The following is a 17,581-nucleotide window of genomic DNA, read 5'->3' on the forward strand; positions in this document are numbered from 1 at the left end:
CCAAAGGTCCTGTCCTGTGCTGCCAAGAAAAGAGAGACATCAAGGATTAGAAATGAAATATGCGGGACACCTAGGTGGCTCCGTCAATTAAGCTTCTGACTTCAGCTCAGGTCATGATCTCACGGTCCATGGGTTCGAGGCCCGCTGTCAGCACAGAGCCTGGAGCCTGCTTTGGATTCTGTGTCTCCCTCTCTCTCTACCCCTCTCCTGCTCACTCTCTGCCTCTCTCTCTCAAAATAAAATAGACATACAAAATTTAAATAAAAATGAAATATGGAATCATTATTTGTAGATGATACAATTTGAAAAACAGGCAATTCAAAATAATCTATCTTAAATTACTGAATAAGTTATGTGACTATCAGTATATTAAACTCAACCAGCAATGAACTAGAAATGAAAAAATTTTAATTGTTATCATTTACAACAGCAGCATAAACATAAAATTCTTAAGAATAAAATGCATCTAATAAAAGATATGCAAGACCTCAGGGGATAAATTATAAAATATCATTAGAGAAATTAAAGACAGTGAGAGAGAGAATGAGCATATGCAATATTCCCATATCAGAAGGTTTAATGATATGAATGTGTCATTTCTTCCCAAACTGATCTATACATTCCATATAAATTCTAATCAAAATTCCAAGTGGTATTTCTGTGGAACTTGCCAAGCTGATTATAAAATTTATGAATAAAAGCAAAAGAACATGAAAAACTGAACAATCTTTTTTATTTTGTGCTTGTTTTATTTATTTTTTAGAGAGTAAGACAGTGCGAGCAGGGGGAGGACAGAGAGAGGCAGACACCGAATCCGAAGACAGTCTCCAGGCTCTGAGCTGTCAGCACAGAGCCCGACGTGGGACTCGAACCCACAAACTGTGAGATAATGACCTGAGCCGAAGCCGGCCGCTCAACCGACTGAGCCACCCAGGCGCCCCGCAACCTGCCATTTGGCAGTAAGTTGGCACAGTTATAGTAACCTGTGCTGACAGCTCAGAGCCTGGAGCCTGCTTCAGATTCTGTGTCTCCCTCTTTCCCTGCCCCTCACTCACTCATGCTCTGTTTCTGTCTCAAAAAATAAACACAGAAATATATACACATGTTAAACATAAAATGAAACTTCTCTTTTATCACTAGGAAGAAAAGAGAATTTCCTTAACCTGGTAAAATGTATTTGTCCAGAAAAAATTTACACTAAATATCAGGTTTATTTACTTCAATAAAAACACAGCACTCCCTTTAAGATAAAGCCTAAGACAAGTGTGCACATTATCATTATTTTTATTTAACATTAGGTTGAAGGTCCTACTTAATCCAGTACACTAAGAAGTAAAAGGCATAGAAACTAGAAAACTATCATCATTAACAGACATTATTTGCATAAGATATCCTGGAGAATCTAATGGAGGAAAGAAGCAGCAGACAGAAGAGTATTTATAGTATTATAAATATACTATATATTTGTAGTATAGTATACTATATAGTATTTAGTACAGTAATTTGTATGTAGGAAAAAGAGAAGAAATGTGAATATATTCAGAGCTCTGAAGACAGACTGCCTGATTCTAAATCTTGGTTCGATCACTTAATAGCTTTATGATGTGGAGTAAAACATTTAACCAATCGAGGATTCCGTTTTCTCATTTATAAAATAGATTAACAGTACTACACACATGGGATTATTGCCAGGATCAAATGAATTAATATTTATAATAAACTTTGAATATTGTTATAAGTATTTATGAAGGAAATATAAATTTTAAATTTGAATTCTAAGACCTCAGACTAAATTATCATTCTTTGCCTAACACTCAGTTTAGTAACTACACTCACTACTATTCTAAGTTCTTTGGTGACCTGTCACTTGAACACTTCTCAGAAAATAGTCTTACGACCATCCAATTTCACAACTATCAAAAGTGCTGTGCATAAGAGGCACCTGGCTGGCTCAGTCCATACAGCATACAAATCTTTATCTCAGTGTTATGAGTTCAAGCCCCAGATTTAGTGTAGAGTTGTACTTGATAAATAAGTAAACAACAAACAAATTAATAAATAAATAAGCGATTAAGTTAAATTTTTAGAAAGTGCTTTGCATAAACAGTAGAAGAACATCATGTTTTCCTGTCAACAATTAACAGAATCATTTACTGAATATTTACTATGTGTCAGATACCATATCAGGGAATTTTATACACATCTCAAGTAATTCTGAGCTCAAGATTATAGAACAGGCTTTTTTCTTCTCGAGTAGATCTTTTAATTTTTATTCCTACTTGTTAGAGAACCTACCAACAGATTTAATTTCACAGTGAGTAAATGAAACTAGACAACCAGTCTGACCAACTGCAAAGGTTTTGTTTAGTAACTAGATCAGCCAAGACAATTAGGTCTAGCTAGTTCTAAAGCCCAGTCTCTTTTTTTGTTACATGAATTCCCTCCATATCTCTAGCTGTCTTAATTTCCTAAGCAGCATGATAGTTGAAAAACACTTTTCAGCAGGAATATACATACTCTAATGGTTAGGTTAGACCTATACACCCAAATACTAGAAAGCCCCTGAATTCGATTATTTGCTTTAAAAAAGAACTTAGAGAGATGTGAACTCATTCATTCCTTTCAGTTCCTCCAATGCCTTCAAAAGGCCATTCCACCCTCCTACTTCCAAATTCCTCATACTTTCTTTTTTTTAATGTTTATTTTTTTTAACTTTTTTCCTGTGTTTTATTTTTTAAGGTTTTATTTTAATTTTTTTTAAATTTTATTTCTAGAGACAGAGGGAGACAGTGCAAGCAGGGGAAGGTCAGAGAGAGAGGGAGGTACAGACTCAGAAGCAGGCTCCAGGCTCTGTGCTAGTTGTCAGCACAGAGCCCGATGCGGGGCTCAAACCCATAAACTGTGAGATCATGACCTGAGCTGAAGCCGGACGCTCAACCAACTGAGCCACTCAGGCGCCCCTATTTATTTATTTTTGGGAGAGAGAGAGAAAGGGAGACAGAGAATCCCAAGCAGGCCCCAAGCTGCCAGCAAAGAGTCCAATGGGGGCTTGAACCCACAGACCGGGAGATCATGACCTGAGCCAAAAATCAAGAGTTGGAGGCTTAACCAACTGAGCCAGCCACCCAGCCACCCCATCCCCCTCACATTTTTTTAAACTTTTTTAAAAAATGTTTTATCTATTTTTGATACAGAGAAAGAGCATGAGAGGGGGAGGGACAGAGAGAGAGGGAGACACAGAACCAGAAGCAGGCTCCAGGCTCTGAGCTAGCTGTCACCACAGAACCTGACGCGGGGCTCGAACCCACAAACGTGAGATTTGACCTGAGCCGAAGCCGGAGGCTTAACTGACTGAGCCATTCAGGCACCCCCTCTCATTTTTAAACCAGGTTTTATCTGGCAACACCTACCATTCTCCCGAGCTTTATCCTCAAGAATACCATGGTTCCAAGTAAATAAAAGTAATTACTTAATCTAACATTGTGTACCACAGGTTATAGATTACCTCTCTGGAATAGTTCTAATCTAACTGGACTTCTGTTTTACCTATGCCAAGGAATCAATTCTCTTAAGGTTACCATCTACAATCTTCTCTCCAGAATTAACTTCTGTATTAGCTAAGGTTATTGGATTTGTAAGCAACTAAAATATCTCTAAGTAAGTTGATTAAGGAAAAAAATTGATGGATGGGAATAGAATTTTGCTTAGAACTTTAGAACTAAAAAGAATGATGACAAAAACAGGCTTAGAAAAAAAGACTATGGCCATCCTTGGAATCTGGGAACCAAGAAACAACCTAGGATCTCAGGGTTCCATACCAAAATTATTAAATTCCAAAATTTTTCCTTCTATCCTTGAATCAAACTACTCAAATTCAAAGAGAGGAGAAAATTAAAGACAAACTTCCAACTTCTAGCCTAGCTTGGTTGGAAGCTAGCCCTAGGGGTAGGGCACCATAAGTAACACCCCCATCAATACTGCACAATGTGGAAGAAGGAATTTCTCAAAAAGAAATCAATGTGCTACTTAGTTAAGAAAGGGGGTGTGGGAATAGATATTGAAGGCAAAGAACCAAGAATGTGCCACAGGCCAAGAACTGAACTAGCAACTTTATCTACATTATATTACTCCTGGCAATTTATTAATATTTGGTAGAACAGTATTGGTTATCTTTACTAACTATTTCGAGGGCAGAGACCAGGCATACTCAAGGTCTTTTAATACTTCATCACTATCTCATTCTATATCATAACCAAGGAAATTATTTTGACATGGTATTTATAGTTAAGAACATACTTATTTAGGGGTACCTGGGTGGCTCTTGATTTCCACTCAGGTCATGATCTCACTCACAGTTTATGAGTACAAGCACTCTGTCAGTGCACTGATTAGGATACCCTCTCTCCCTGCCTCTCCCCTCCTGTGCTTGCTCTCTCTCTCTCCCAAGAATAAATTTTTTTAAAAACATAAAATAATTAACTAGGGGTGACTGGGTGGCTCAGTCAGTTAAGCATCTGACTTCAGCTCAGGTCATGATCCCGTAGTCTGTGAGTTCGAGCCCCATGTCAGGCTCTGTGTTGACAGGTCAGAACCTGGAGCCTGCTTCAGATTCTGTGTCTCCCTCTCTCTCTGCCCCTTCCCTGCTTCCACTCTGTCTTTCTCTCAAAAATAAACATTTAAAAAAATAAATAAATAAAAGAACCTGTTTATTTGCAAGAATATCACATTTTTAAAATTTATCTCACTGGTCTCTAAGTTATCACTAACTTTTATTCATATGAATTTTCACATATGTATTTATATTCGTATCTTAATTTATAACACTCAACATCATACATAATAAAAACTGCAGCCGTTTCCATGAGCAATTTGATCCCTAAATCCAAGATTTTAAACCATTAAAGGGGCAAGTAATCCAATTGCTTCACTTTCCTCAACAATTTTGGAAAGGGATAGACAGTTGCTATGATAAGCCTGGTAAAGGCACTTGGTGCTGGTAGACAAGATAAAATTTCACTCAACTATATCACTAAAAGGGCGCCTGGCTGGCTCAGTAGGAAGAGCCTGTGACTCTTGATCTCAGGGTCCTGAGTTACAGCCCAACATTGGGTTTAGCACACAGACTAAATATAACCAAAGCTCCATACTATTTTTATAAGGTAGGTGGTGGGGGACAAAAGGCCTGTGTTCATAAAAGAAATTTCTTCCTGATGAATGAAGACATTAAAGGTTTTTCCCTTGAAAAACCACAAACTTTTATTTTTAAAGTTTATTTATTTGAGAGGAGAGAGAGAGAGAGAGAGAGAGAGAGAGAGAGAGAGAGAGAGAACATGAGTGAGGGGCAGAGAGAGAGAGAGAGAGAGAATCCTAAGGAAGCTGTCAGCACAGAGCCTGATCCAAGGCTTGATCTCATGAACCATGAGATCATGACCTAAGCTGAAATCATGAGTCAAGATGCTCAACCAAGTATGCCAGCCCGGAACTCCTCTTTTTTTTTTTCTTCTTCTTTTATCTGAGAGAGATTGAGAGAAAGACAGACAGACAGAGAATATCTTAAGCAGGCCACACTCAGCACAGTGCCAACACAGGGCTCGATCACATGACCCTGAGATCATGACCTGAGCCGAAATCAAAAGTCAGATGCTCAACTGACTGAGCTACCCAGGCTCCTCCAACTTATTTTCTGTCATTCTCACTGTCCAGCTGGGTTTGGAATCAGAGACCAAGCTCCTAAAAGATTAAGCAGAAAAGTGACTCAACCTGTGCCATTCCTTGTCTCATTAACATTAAAATGAAAATAATGGAAAGAATACGGGAAAAGTACACATCAGTACAACTTTTCTGGAGGACAGTCTGGCAACAAACAGTGATTCCTCTTCTAGAATTTATGGCAAAGGAATACTCCCTAACATCAATGCATATACTCTTCCTCTCACTGCATTCCTGGATAACACCTATTTATCCTTCAGGTTTTAGTGTCACTTCTTTAAAGTGGCCTTCTCTAACTCAATCTAAATTGGATTCCAGTTGGGGGCACCAGGCTGGTTCAGTCGGTAGAGCATGTGACTCTTGATCTCAGGGTTGTGTGTTCAAGCCCCACCCTGGGTGTAGAGATTACTTTAAAAATCCTAAAATGAATTAGATTCCATCAGTGTATTCTTTCATATCACACTACATGAACTTTTCCTTTACACTGTTTAGTGTGTAACTTTACTTTGGCTTGTGTATAATGTCCATGTTTGCCAATTAGTTTAAAGAAGCCATGACTAGTTGGAATTATGTCTATTTTGCTATAAACTCTTTATCTTCAGAACCTAGTATCTTGACAAGCAGATAACACTCAGTGTAAAGTGAAAAAAAAATTTAAAGGACAGTATGTAATAATTCATTTATGTGTGTGTATTTAGCAGTGATAAACCTATAGATGGTAAAATTTCAAGTGACATTTACTTTAATCTTTATTTTTTGGTACTGTTTGTGTCACTTTATAATTAGGGAATATATAAAGCTATTATTATTTTGTAAAAGAGAAAAAAAAAAGATAATGTGCCATAGCACTATGCTTTATATACTGTGCTGCTCTCAAATTTTTTTCTTTCCTTTTCCTTTGCAATAAACTAAGAGGAAACTTCCAGGGGGACATTTAAGGAAAATGTTCAGAATAAATTAAACTGTTTTAATTATATGAAATAACTAGGTGTTATTTGGGGATAGGTTTATCTATTAATGCAACATGGGGGGATGCCAAATAGTGAGGATTAGCACAATGAATTAGGCCCAGCTGAGCTGTCATTAACAAGAACTATTTCAAATGACTGAATCAAGTTCATGAGATCACTATTAACATTAAATGAGGGAAGTGGGGATCAAAGTATATGCCACTATTAAAAGTGGGTAATTGGGGGACGCCTGGGTGGCTCAGTCGGTTAAGCCTCCAACTTCGGGTCAGGTCAGATCTCACGTTCATGGGTTCGAGCCCCGCATCAGGCTCTGTGCTGACAGCTGGCTCAGAGCCTGGAGCCTGCTTCTGGTTCTGTGTCTTCTTCTCTCTCTGCCCCTACCCCTCTCATGCTCTGTCTCTGTATCAAAAATAAATAAAACATTAAAAAAAATTTTTTTAAGTCTGTTTAAAAATAAATAAATAAATACATAAAAGTGGGTAATTGGTAAATCTAGAAATTAAAACCAAAATACCAATTACCAAAATATAATATATGCAAAAGCAGACTGATTTCTTCTTACAAAACCGTTTTAAAAAAGAAAAAAAAAAAAGGAGTGCCTGGGTGGCTCAGTCAGTTAGGCGTCCAACTTTTAAAAGTTTTATTTTTTTAAGTTATCTGTACACTGAACATGGGGCTCAAACTCACAACCAAGATCAACAGTCACATGTTCCTCTGATATAGCCAGCCAGGTGCCCCTCCATTATCTGTTTTTTAAACCAGCAAAGATTATAATCACATATCACTCTCCCTTGAGAGAAAGATCCCATATCATATGTCCTTTTCCCCAAATTCATTTTTCACATAACAATGGTGTGTTTTACCAAGTATTTCAGTATGTATCTCCAAGAAATTATTTTATTTATTTTTTATTGGAGAGAGAGAGAGAGAGGGGCAGAGGAACAGAGATAGAATCTTAAACAGGCCCCAAGCTCAACTGACTGAGCCACCTAGGCACCCCTCAAAGGAATTCTTTGCTCCATAAATATTTTTTAACAAGGACACAAAAGCACTAGCCAAAAAAATATATAAACTGTACCTAATTAAAACTGTCAACTTCCATCCACCAAAATATTCCATTAACAGAGCAAAAAGGCAAGCCACAGAGTGAAAGAACATATTCATAATACATACGATACTTTTCCCCACAATTAAAAACAAAACATCAGAACAAAAAGAAAAAGAGAACATCAATGAAAAATGACAGTAAAGATGACTCTGGGTAGATGGTGGAGTAGGGTATACCAGGAATCTGTCTCCCAGCCACTACACAATAATTGCACTGGCACAATTAATGAGATATATACACTTTAGAACTCCCAAACTTGTTGAAGGACTGCAACTTTCAGGAAATAACCAAGAATGGTAAAATACAGTGAAATTTGGTCAATTTCAGCTCTTAGCACAGTATCACTATCCATTTCCCATTCCTCAGGCACACTATGCATCTGGTCCTGAGGCAGCTGACACACGTTGCAGGAGCCAAGGTTAGCTAAATGATACTGTCCTCTGAAGATTGAGTATCTCTCTTCTGATGGCTAGTTGCAGCTTCTGATCATAGAACTGCAGACAAAGAGGTCAGTAACCATTATTGTTATAATGGCTGTTATGTCCACTGTTATAAGCCCCTACCCTTCCAGGTGAAGTGTTTTCCAGGGTATTTATTTATTTATTTCCTCAAATATCCTCTCTGTCCCCCTCCTCACTCTGTCTTGTCCTTTGTCCCTTTTCAGGAGCCAGACATTAAAGACCAGGACATTAAAAAACAATTGCTATATGGAAAAACAACAAAGTGCCTGTGTATGACTAGGGAATGGTTTAGAAAAGTCCTGAGAAGACATTAAATTTATACCCCCAGCTAGTCCTCAGCACAGAATTAGCCTACAGCAATTAAAGAAACAAAAATGAAAACAGTAAACAAAAAACACAAATCCTGGGGAAGGAAGAGAATCTGATTTCCAGTTACCACACTACTAGGGGTTCAAATATGCAGTATTCAGCCAAAACTCACAAAGAATACAAAGAAATTATAGCTGTTAAAAGGAATAAATCAACAGAAACTGTTCCTGAAAAAGACCTAACAGCAGAGACATTAGATAATTACAATGTTAAAACAACTGTCTCAAAGATGCTAAAAGAACTAAAGAAACAAGAGAAAAAAATCCAGAAAACCATGGGCGGGCAAATAAATAAATCAATAGACAAAAAACAACACAGAAAGAAACCAAGCAGTAATTCTGGAGCTGAAAATAAAATGTACAAAAATGGAAATAAAAAATTCACTAGAGGGATTCAAAAGCAAATCGAGCAGGCAGAAAAAAGAATCACTGAACTTGAAGAAACATATATATTATAGGAGTCCAAGAAATGAGGGAGAGAAACAGAGTATAAGGGATGAGGAAAGGGAGGGGAAAGAAAAGGACAGAGAATATTTGAAGAAATAATGACTGAAAACTTGAGAAATCTGATGAAAGACAATGAATATCAATATCCAAGTAGCTTAACAATCTCCAAGTAAGATAAACTCAGACTCATGCTGAGACATATTATAATCAAACTTTCAAAATCCATGACAAGGTGAGATTCTTAAAAGAGAGAAGCAAATCTTCATGTAAGAAGATCCCCAACTGGCAGGTTTCTTATCAGAAACTTTGGAGGCCAGGGGCTGGAGGTCCAATATATTCAAAGTGCGAAAAAATAAACTATCAACCAGCAAAAGCATCCTTTAAAAATGAAGGAGAAATCAAGAAAGACATTCCCAGGAAAACATAAGTTGAAGGAGTGCATGATGACTAGACCTGTCCTGCATGAAACGTTCAAAGGAGTCCTGCAAGGAGAAATGAAAGGACACTATACAATGACTCAAAACCATACGGAGACATAAAGATGTCCATAAAGACAAATACATGAGGAATTTAAAAAGCTAGCATTATTAGAACAATAGGTTCACTCTCTCTCTCTCTTCTTTCTACCCCTCCTCAGCTCATGCTCTCTTAAATAAACTTAAGAAAAATTATTAAAGTTTAAAAAGAAGAGAAAAAAGTATTAAGACAAAAGCGAAACACAAAATACCAAAACTTATGGGATATGGTGACAGAAGTGTACAGGTATAAACATGCACATTAAAAAAGAAGGGAAATCTCTGGGGTGTCTGGGGCACTCAATCAGATAAGCATCCAACACTTGATTTCAGCTCAAGTCATAATCTCACAGTTGTGAGGTCAAACCCCACATCAGGCTTTGTGCTGTGAGCACCTGGGAGTCTCTCTCTCTCTCTCAAGCCCTGCTTGCATTCTCTTCCAAGAGAAATTAATTAATTAAAAACAAGACTGGAACACAAATAACCAAAAAAGAAATGAGAAAAATAGGAAAAAATCAATAAAAAAAACTTGGATTTTTGTAAAGATCAACAAATTAACAAACTCTTAGCTAGACTAAAAAAAAAAGAAGAAAGAAAGAAAGAGAGAGAAAGAGAGAGGACTTAAATGAAATGAAAGGAGATGTTACAATGGATACCAAAGAAACAAAAGGAATTTTAAGAGACAACTATGAACAATTACACACCAACAAATTGGATAACCTGGAAAAAATAGATAAATTCCTAGAACCTACAAACTACTAAGACTGAATCACTGAGAAATAAAAAATTTGAACAGACCTACTCAATCAGTAATCCAAAGTCTCCATACAAGGAAAAGCTCAGAGCCAGATGTTTTCACTGGTGAATTCTGCCAAACATTTAAAGAAGAATTAACACCAATCCATCTTAAACTCTTCCAAACATATGCTGTCATTTCTCTCAGGTATATATGCAGAAGTGGGATGGATCCAACTCCCATTGACAATATGATAGGTCTATGTTTAACCTTTGGAGGAACTGCCAAACTGTTTTCCAAAGGGATTGTATTTTACATTTCCATTAGCATTGTAGGAGGATTCCAATTTCTCTATATTCTTGCCAACATATGCTGTCTATCTTTTTCATTAGAGCATCCTACTGAGTGTGAAGCAGTGTCTTACTGTTGCTCAGGTAGGTAACATTTATGCTATAAACAGCAGAAATGCAAAAGTATGCCTAGTAAAATTGTATGTATGTTCATAATATAAATTAATAGTATTTATGTGGTCCATATGATACAACATGGAATATATAATAAAGTTTATGTACATGAAAAATTGAATGTGCAAAATGAATACAAACATTGTGTGCAAAAAAAGAAAGACTACAAAATTAAGTATTAATTGTGTTGCATAGGCATTGCATGCATTGAAACGTCAGGAGAAATCAGTCAGTTAAAAATTTACACAAATTGTGGTAAGACCAGGTAAGTCATTCAGATGAAGTGAAATATATGAGCAAAGACAAACAATGAGAATTAAATAATACTGAGCTTCCACAGTGAACATACTGATGAAAGAAAGGCAAAGAAAACAATGTTGGACAAACGGTCTATTATCGTCTATTATCGTGAAGCAGCAACAGGAGCACCTGGGTTGCTCAATCAGTTAAGGGGCTACCTTTGGCTCAAGTCACAATCTCACAGTTCATGAGAGAGACCACATTGGGCTCTCTGCTGTAGGTGTGGAGCCCACTTCAGATCCTCTGTTACCCTCACTTTCCCCCACCTACATTCTCTCTCTTTCTCTCCCAAAATAAATACACCGATTATACATATAAAAAATACAAATAAATACAAATAAAAAATAGGAAGCCTTGGGGCGCCTGGGTGGCTCAGCTGGTTAAGCATCCAACTTGACAGCTCAGAGCCTAAAGCCTACTTCAGATTCTGTGTCTCCCTTTCTCTCTGCCCCTCCCCTGCTCATGCTCTCTCTCAAAAATAAACATTAAAAAAAAATTCTTTTAAATAAGCCTTAAAAATAAAGAAAACAGATTGAACAATGCAGGGAAATAGGGTTTCTGAAGGTTCTTAGATGATAATAAAACTGGTGTTTAATGAATGAGAAAGAGCTAGAGAGGAAACACTGTAGTTAAAGATAACAGGCTATAGAAACATTTCAGTTGTTAAAACTTGGGGACATTAACAGCTTGACTTAGGATACTGAAAAGCAGAACAGTTGAAATTTAAAAGGAAAAAGCAACAAAATTTTGTGGCAGAAATGGCTTTTAAGAGTAAAAGAGAAGGGCGCCGGCATGGCCCAGTTAAGTGTCCTACTCTTGATTTTGGCTAAGGTCAAGATATCATGGTTCATGGGATAGAGACTTGCATCAAGCTCTGCACTGACAAGTGCGCAGAGCCTGCTTAGGATTCTCTCCCCCTCTCTTGCTCCTCCCCTGCTCTCATGCACTCCCTCTATCTCACTCTAAGTAAATAGGGGTGCCTAGGTGGCTCAGTCAGTTAAGTGTCCGGCTTCAGCTCAGGTCATGATCTCACCACTCGTGGGTTCGAGCCTCATGTTGGGCTCTGTGCTGACGGTGCAGAGCCTGGAGCCTGTCTTCAGATTCTGTGTCTCCCTCTCTCTCTGACCCTCCCCTGCTCGCTCGTTCATGCGCTCTCTCTCTCTCTCATAAAAATAAATTAAAACATTAAAAAATACATATATGTTTAAAAAAAAAGCTACATTAAAGATAATACCAGGGCAAAGGACAAAATACAAACCAAAAAGCTGAAATAAGATAGTTTCATGGGGAAGAGGTGAGTTCAGTTAAGAACAAAGAGTGTCCAGCGGAAACAGAAAAAAATCCAAGAGCAATGGTTTTCAATTTCAGATGTTTAAAAAAACATTTTTTTTAATGTTTATTTTTGAGAGAGAGAAAGAGAGAAAGAGAGACAAAGCACGAGTGGGGAAGAGAGAGCTGTCAGCACAGAGTCTGATATGGGGCTTGAACTGCGAGATCATGACCTGAGTTGAAGTCGGATACCAACCGATCAAGCTACCAAGGTGCCCCAAACTTAGATATTTTTCAACCTATGAAAGGTATTTGAATAGAGATGCCCATTTCCATTTCCATTTCCCATATCTTATAGTAATAGGTCCATGTGACAGAAGCTTGGTCTAATAAGGATCCCTGACTTCAGAGGACTCCTGGAAAAGCAGCCTTTGGTTTCCCAACCTTACATAGAGACATACAAAATAAGCCTGTGAAAGTGTTTAGTGAGCTATGTACACTGGCCTTTAAACCTCTTCGCAAACATACTTCAGGAGCATGGTACCTAACACAATACTGTGCCCAGATTTCTGACTCCAATTTTAACAATTGTACATGCATTTATGTTGAAAAGCTGCAAGTTATAAAGGCAGGTAATACATTCTGAATTTTAAAGAAAAGATTTACCTTGATTTGATCAGGATATGTGTCTCATAGCTATAGGGCAGCAGGGTGCAATGTGACATCCATTCCTTTTATAATTTATCAAAGTTATAATAATTTTACAGACATCTGATCATTTGATTGATGTTAATGTTAATCTTCGCCTTTAAAATATATGGACTACGTCTCATTTTGCGCACCATACTAATTAATTAGCACAAAGTAAGTGATCAAATTATACTTATGAAAGAATGAAATGGACTCTACCCCAAATCTTTAGAATCTGAAGAAGTTCTGGAAATAGGTATACACATTTTAAAAAAAGAAAAGTTGGGACACCTGGTGGCTCAGGTAGTTGACCATCCAACTTCGGCTCAGGTCATGATCCCACTCACGGGTTCAAGCCCCGCATGGGGCTCTGCTGGCAGCTCAGAGCCTGGAACCTGCTTCAGATTCTGTGTCGTTTCCCTCCCTCTCTGCCCCTTCCGTGCTCACTCTCTGTCTCTCTCTCTCCCAAAATAAATAAACATTAAAAATATTTAAAAATAAATAAATAAAAAGAAAAAAGAAATTGACTGAAAATAATGTGTATCTTTCTTGTAAATGTAGTAACTACTTAACTCAAATGAAACAATCTGGAAAGAGTTCAGTTCTAAAGAAGTTATTTCCAGGGGTGCCTGGGTGGCTCAGTTGGTTAAGCGACTGACTTCGTCTCAGGTCACAATCTCACGGTTCATGGGTTCAAGCCCCACATCAGGCTCTGTGCTGACAGCTAAGAGCCCGAAGCCTGCTTCAGATTCTGTGTGTGTGTCTCTCTCTCTCTGACCCTCTCCAACTCAAGCTCTTTTTCTGTCTCAATAATAAATAAAAAACATTTTAAAAAATTAAAAAGAAATTATTTCCAAAGCAACAATAATTGTTAAAAGGTAAAGCAAATGAAATGAATGTTCAAAGGACAGAGAGTAAAGAGCATGTTATTAATCAGATAAGACTGTAGATCTATTAATTACCCTACAAATGTAATAGCAGATTTATATTCTGAATATTATTAATTCTCACAATAACCATTCTCCTTCAATTTTACTGATGAAAACATATGTCCTCATTATGATTCTAGTCACAAAGCAAGTTAAGTGATGTATAATCTATTTTAAGTGTCTCATAACTTTACTGAATACTATCACTAAACTATGATGTCTTTTCTAGAAGTTAAACAAAAATGCCATGTATATCCCACCATATAATGCTCCCTAACAGAAATAACCAATTTATCTACAAATCATAACTTTGCAAAGTAAAAACATAAAGCTTCCTGTTAGTCCTAAAGAATTTCTGTTTCTAAGATATCTTTCCCTTGTAACCCTAAAACAAAATGAAAGACAGTATTAGAAATACTAGATTTATCACTGAGTCAAATTATTCAGACACTTTTATCCAATAAAATGAAACTAACTGTATTAGCATTACATACTATACATATAAAATATTTTATAAGCAAAAAAAGAGAGAGACAGAGACGCCTGGGTGGCTCAGTCAGTTGGGCTTCCAAGTCTTGATTTCAGCTCAGGTCTTAATCTCACAGTTTGTAAGAATGAGACAGGCGTTGGTCTCTGCACTGGTAACATGAAACTTTCTTGGGATTCTCTCTTTCCTCTCTGCCTCTACCCCACTCACATACTCCTTCTCTCTCTCTCTCTCTCTCAAAATAAAAAAATCAAACATTTTTAAAAAGTAGTCCATATTCTCAAGTTTTTAGAAAAAAAGAAATTAAGAATCACATGTAGAATTTGATGAGTTTACCAAATTTATTACTGAATTATGCCTTTGAGGTATAAATTCTCTCAAGAGCACCTTGTAAATAAGGCATTTTAAAATTAGAGGACAATAATAATGGGGGGAAATTAGTAAATTTTCTTTAATTTCTCTCCCAACTATTTCCTAAATAATAAAGAAGTTCAATAAATACTGGTTTCTTCAATAAAACATGCTACATTTAAGATCAGATAATAGTAATGTAAGGCTATTAACACTGTCTTCATCCAAATTATTCCTAGAAAATGTGGATACAACATATTCTAAGAAAAAATCCATAAAATTACTTAGTATAGACTTACCCAGGTTTCCTTGCTCGATTGTCAGTACCACCTCATCCATCACCACAGCTCTAAAGTCCAATTCCTCCTCACAACATTTGGCCTTTAATGCTCGTAAAATTTCTTTTTGGGGATAGTCTTCCCTAATTCGACGGTCTGTCAAAAACCACAACTTGGCTGCTACAGAGCTACACATCTTGATCTGCTTGTTCTTCCTTTTCCTGGAGTATTTCCTCCTGAATGCCGATTCGTTCTAGACAGAAAGACCAAATACACATAAAGGGTAAGTAAAGAAATCTACTTAAGAAATTTCATGTCTGTGTGGGTCCCCCATACATATGAAATTAAATTTTATTTCCTCCCATTAAAAAAAAAAAAGGAAATATACTGGGAGCACCTGGCTGGCTCAGTCACTAGTGTGTGACTCTTGATCTTGAGGTTATAAGTTAGAGCCCCATATGAGGCATAGAGATTACTTTTTTTTTTAATTTTTTTAATGTTTTATTTATTTTTGATACAGACAGAGACAGAGCATGGGGGGGGGGGGGCAGAGAGAGGAGACACAGAACAGGAAGCAGGCTCCAGGCTCTGAGCTAGCTGTCAGCACAGAGCCCGACGCGGGGCTCGAACCCACGAACATGAGATCTGACCTGAGCCGAAGTTGGAGGCTTAACCGACTGAGCCACCCAGGTGCCCCTAGAGATTACTTTAAAAGATATAGTAAAAGGGGTACCTGGATGGCTCAGGTGGTTAAGCATCCAACTCTTGATTTTGGCTCAGGTCATAATCCCAGGGTCATTGGATCAAGTCCCATGTCAGAGGGCAAGGAGGCTGCTTGAGATTTTCTCTCTCTCTCTCTCTCCACCCCCTCCCTCCCTTTCTGCCTCCTCCCCCACTCATCTAAAATGAAAAGAAAAAAAAAAAACCCAACAAACTTTTACATCACTAGAAATATAGAAACTCACAACCTCCCCTGAAACAAAATTTCTCCATCTTCCACTGGGGAAGTTACCACTGTAGTTTAATAATTAAAGCAGGTCACTTAGTAAAAATGCCATTTTCAATATTATATATTCAATGCCACTCCCTGTATTAGATATGGTCTAGAAATATACTTTAATCTGATCATCTACTTTTGAATGACTTATTCCCTCCCCCCAAATGCAAATACCTTGATATAAAATAGATGAGGTTATAATCATTAGTGTAGCCCCACGTCTCCCATCATGGTAAACTCCATTTATATATGTTGATGTATTTGTAGTTTTTAAGTCAATTTTCTTCCCTTGTATTGTCACATGTATGTATATTTTATTACCAACATATTTGGTAATAGGAATGTTTTACATGAGATATAACACCTATGTTATTATATAAGTATCAACACTGAAGTCGTTTATGTAAACTTTAATCAAAGTAAATAATTTGAGAATATGGAAATAAAAACCTTAAACAGCCAAAATAAATGCTGGAGTCCATTCACTAAAATTTATTTCAGCCAGAGGACAGCACGGTCTTACTCAATGTTTTTATGCTTACTTTAAATAGAATTTTTTAAACACAGATTGTTTACTAGAATACAAAAAAAGGACTTTTTCCACAAATAGAGTGCTTCTTCTCAGAGTCTGCATCATGGGCAAGATGCTTGTATCATGAGGAAAACAAGAGCAGAACATTTTTTTTCTGAGAAGAAGCAAAAAGTTACACATTTTACTAAGAAACATTAATTGGTGATTTCAACAATAAGACTTTCTTCTTAACTGATATTTTTATTTTTTTATTTTACAGAGAGAACGTGGGCAAGAGAGAGGGGCAGAGGAGGAGAGAATTTTAAGCAGGCTCCAAGCTCAGGACAGAATGTGACACAGGACGCAGCTCAATCCCATGATCCTGGGATGGTGACCTTAGCTGAAATCAAGAGTCGGATGCTCAACCAACTGAGCCTCCCAGGCACCCTGATGAAAAAAAAACACTTTTTACAAAAATAAAATTACTGGGACATCAAGCTGGTTCAGTCAGTAGAACACATAACTCTTAATCTCAGGATTGTTAGTTCACGTCTCATGTTGGGCAAGGAGCCTACCAAAAAAAAAAAAAAAAACCTTTTAAATCCTAATATTGCCCCAGATGACACAGCAAACCTAACAGAAAAAAAGGGCAAGGATAAGAACTAGAGGAAGCAAAAGTCATACATATAACTGGCTTCAGCATCACAGCAACTGGAAATGGCCCCTCATGCACCATTCATACACTCTCAAGGGTCTCAGCCTGAATGCACACAAAACTAGAGTATCATGAGCTTCCAGAAACACCACCACACACACATGTGCCCACACACCAAACCATGACCTGCCACACCTGCCACACGCACCCGCCTGTCCCACATGGTAGGGTCTCAAAGGCATCTGTCACAGAAAAGCAGGGAAAGAATAAAATAACATGGGAGATACAATAGTTGTGACTTGTAGTTTAGGAAAAGCAAAGTTAAGAGCTCTCGG

General features: G+C 37.3%; 1 protein-coding gene across 1 annotated transcript in view; it reads right to left on the bottom strand.

The window, feature by feature from the left end:
- Positions 1-17,581, bottom strand: part of RIMKLB (ribosomal modification protein rimK like family member B) — a 48,254-nt gene that overhangs the window by 20,628 nt on the left and 10,045 nt on the right. Inside the window, exon 2 of the mRNA XM_029954977.1 lies at positions 15,105-15,336. Within this exon, the coding sequence (XP_029810837.1) occupies positions 15,105-15,279 (175 nt within the window). The 5' untranslated portion in view covers positions 15,280-15,336. The remainder of the gene's footprint in view (positions 1-15,104; positions 15,337-17,581) is intronic.

This window comes from Suricata suricatta, chromosome 10, assembly GCF_006229205.1.
Source record: "Suricata suricatta isolate VVHF042 chromosome 10, meerkat_22Aug2017_6uvM2_HiC, whole genome shotgun sequence".
NCBI classification, from domain to species: Eukaryota; Metazoa; Chordata; class Mammalia; order Carnivora; family Herpestidae; genus Suricata; species Suricata suricatta.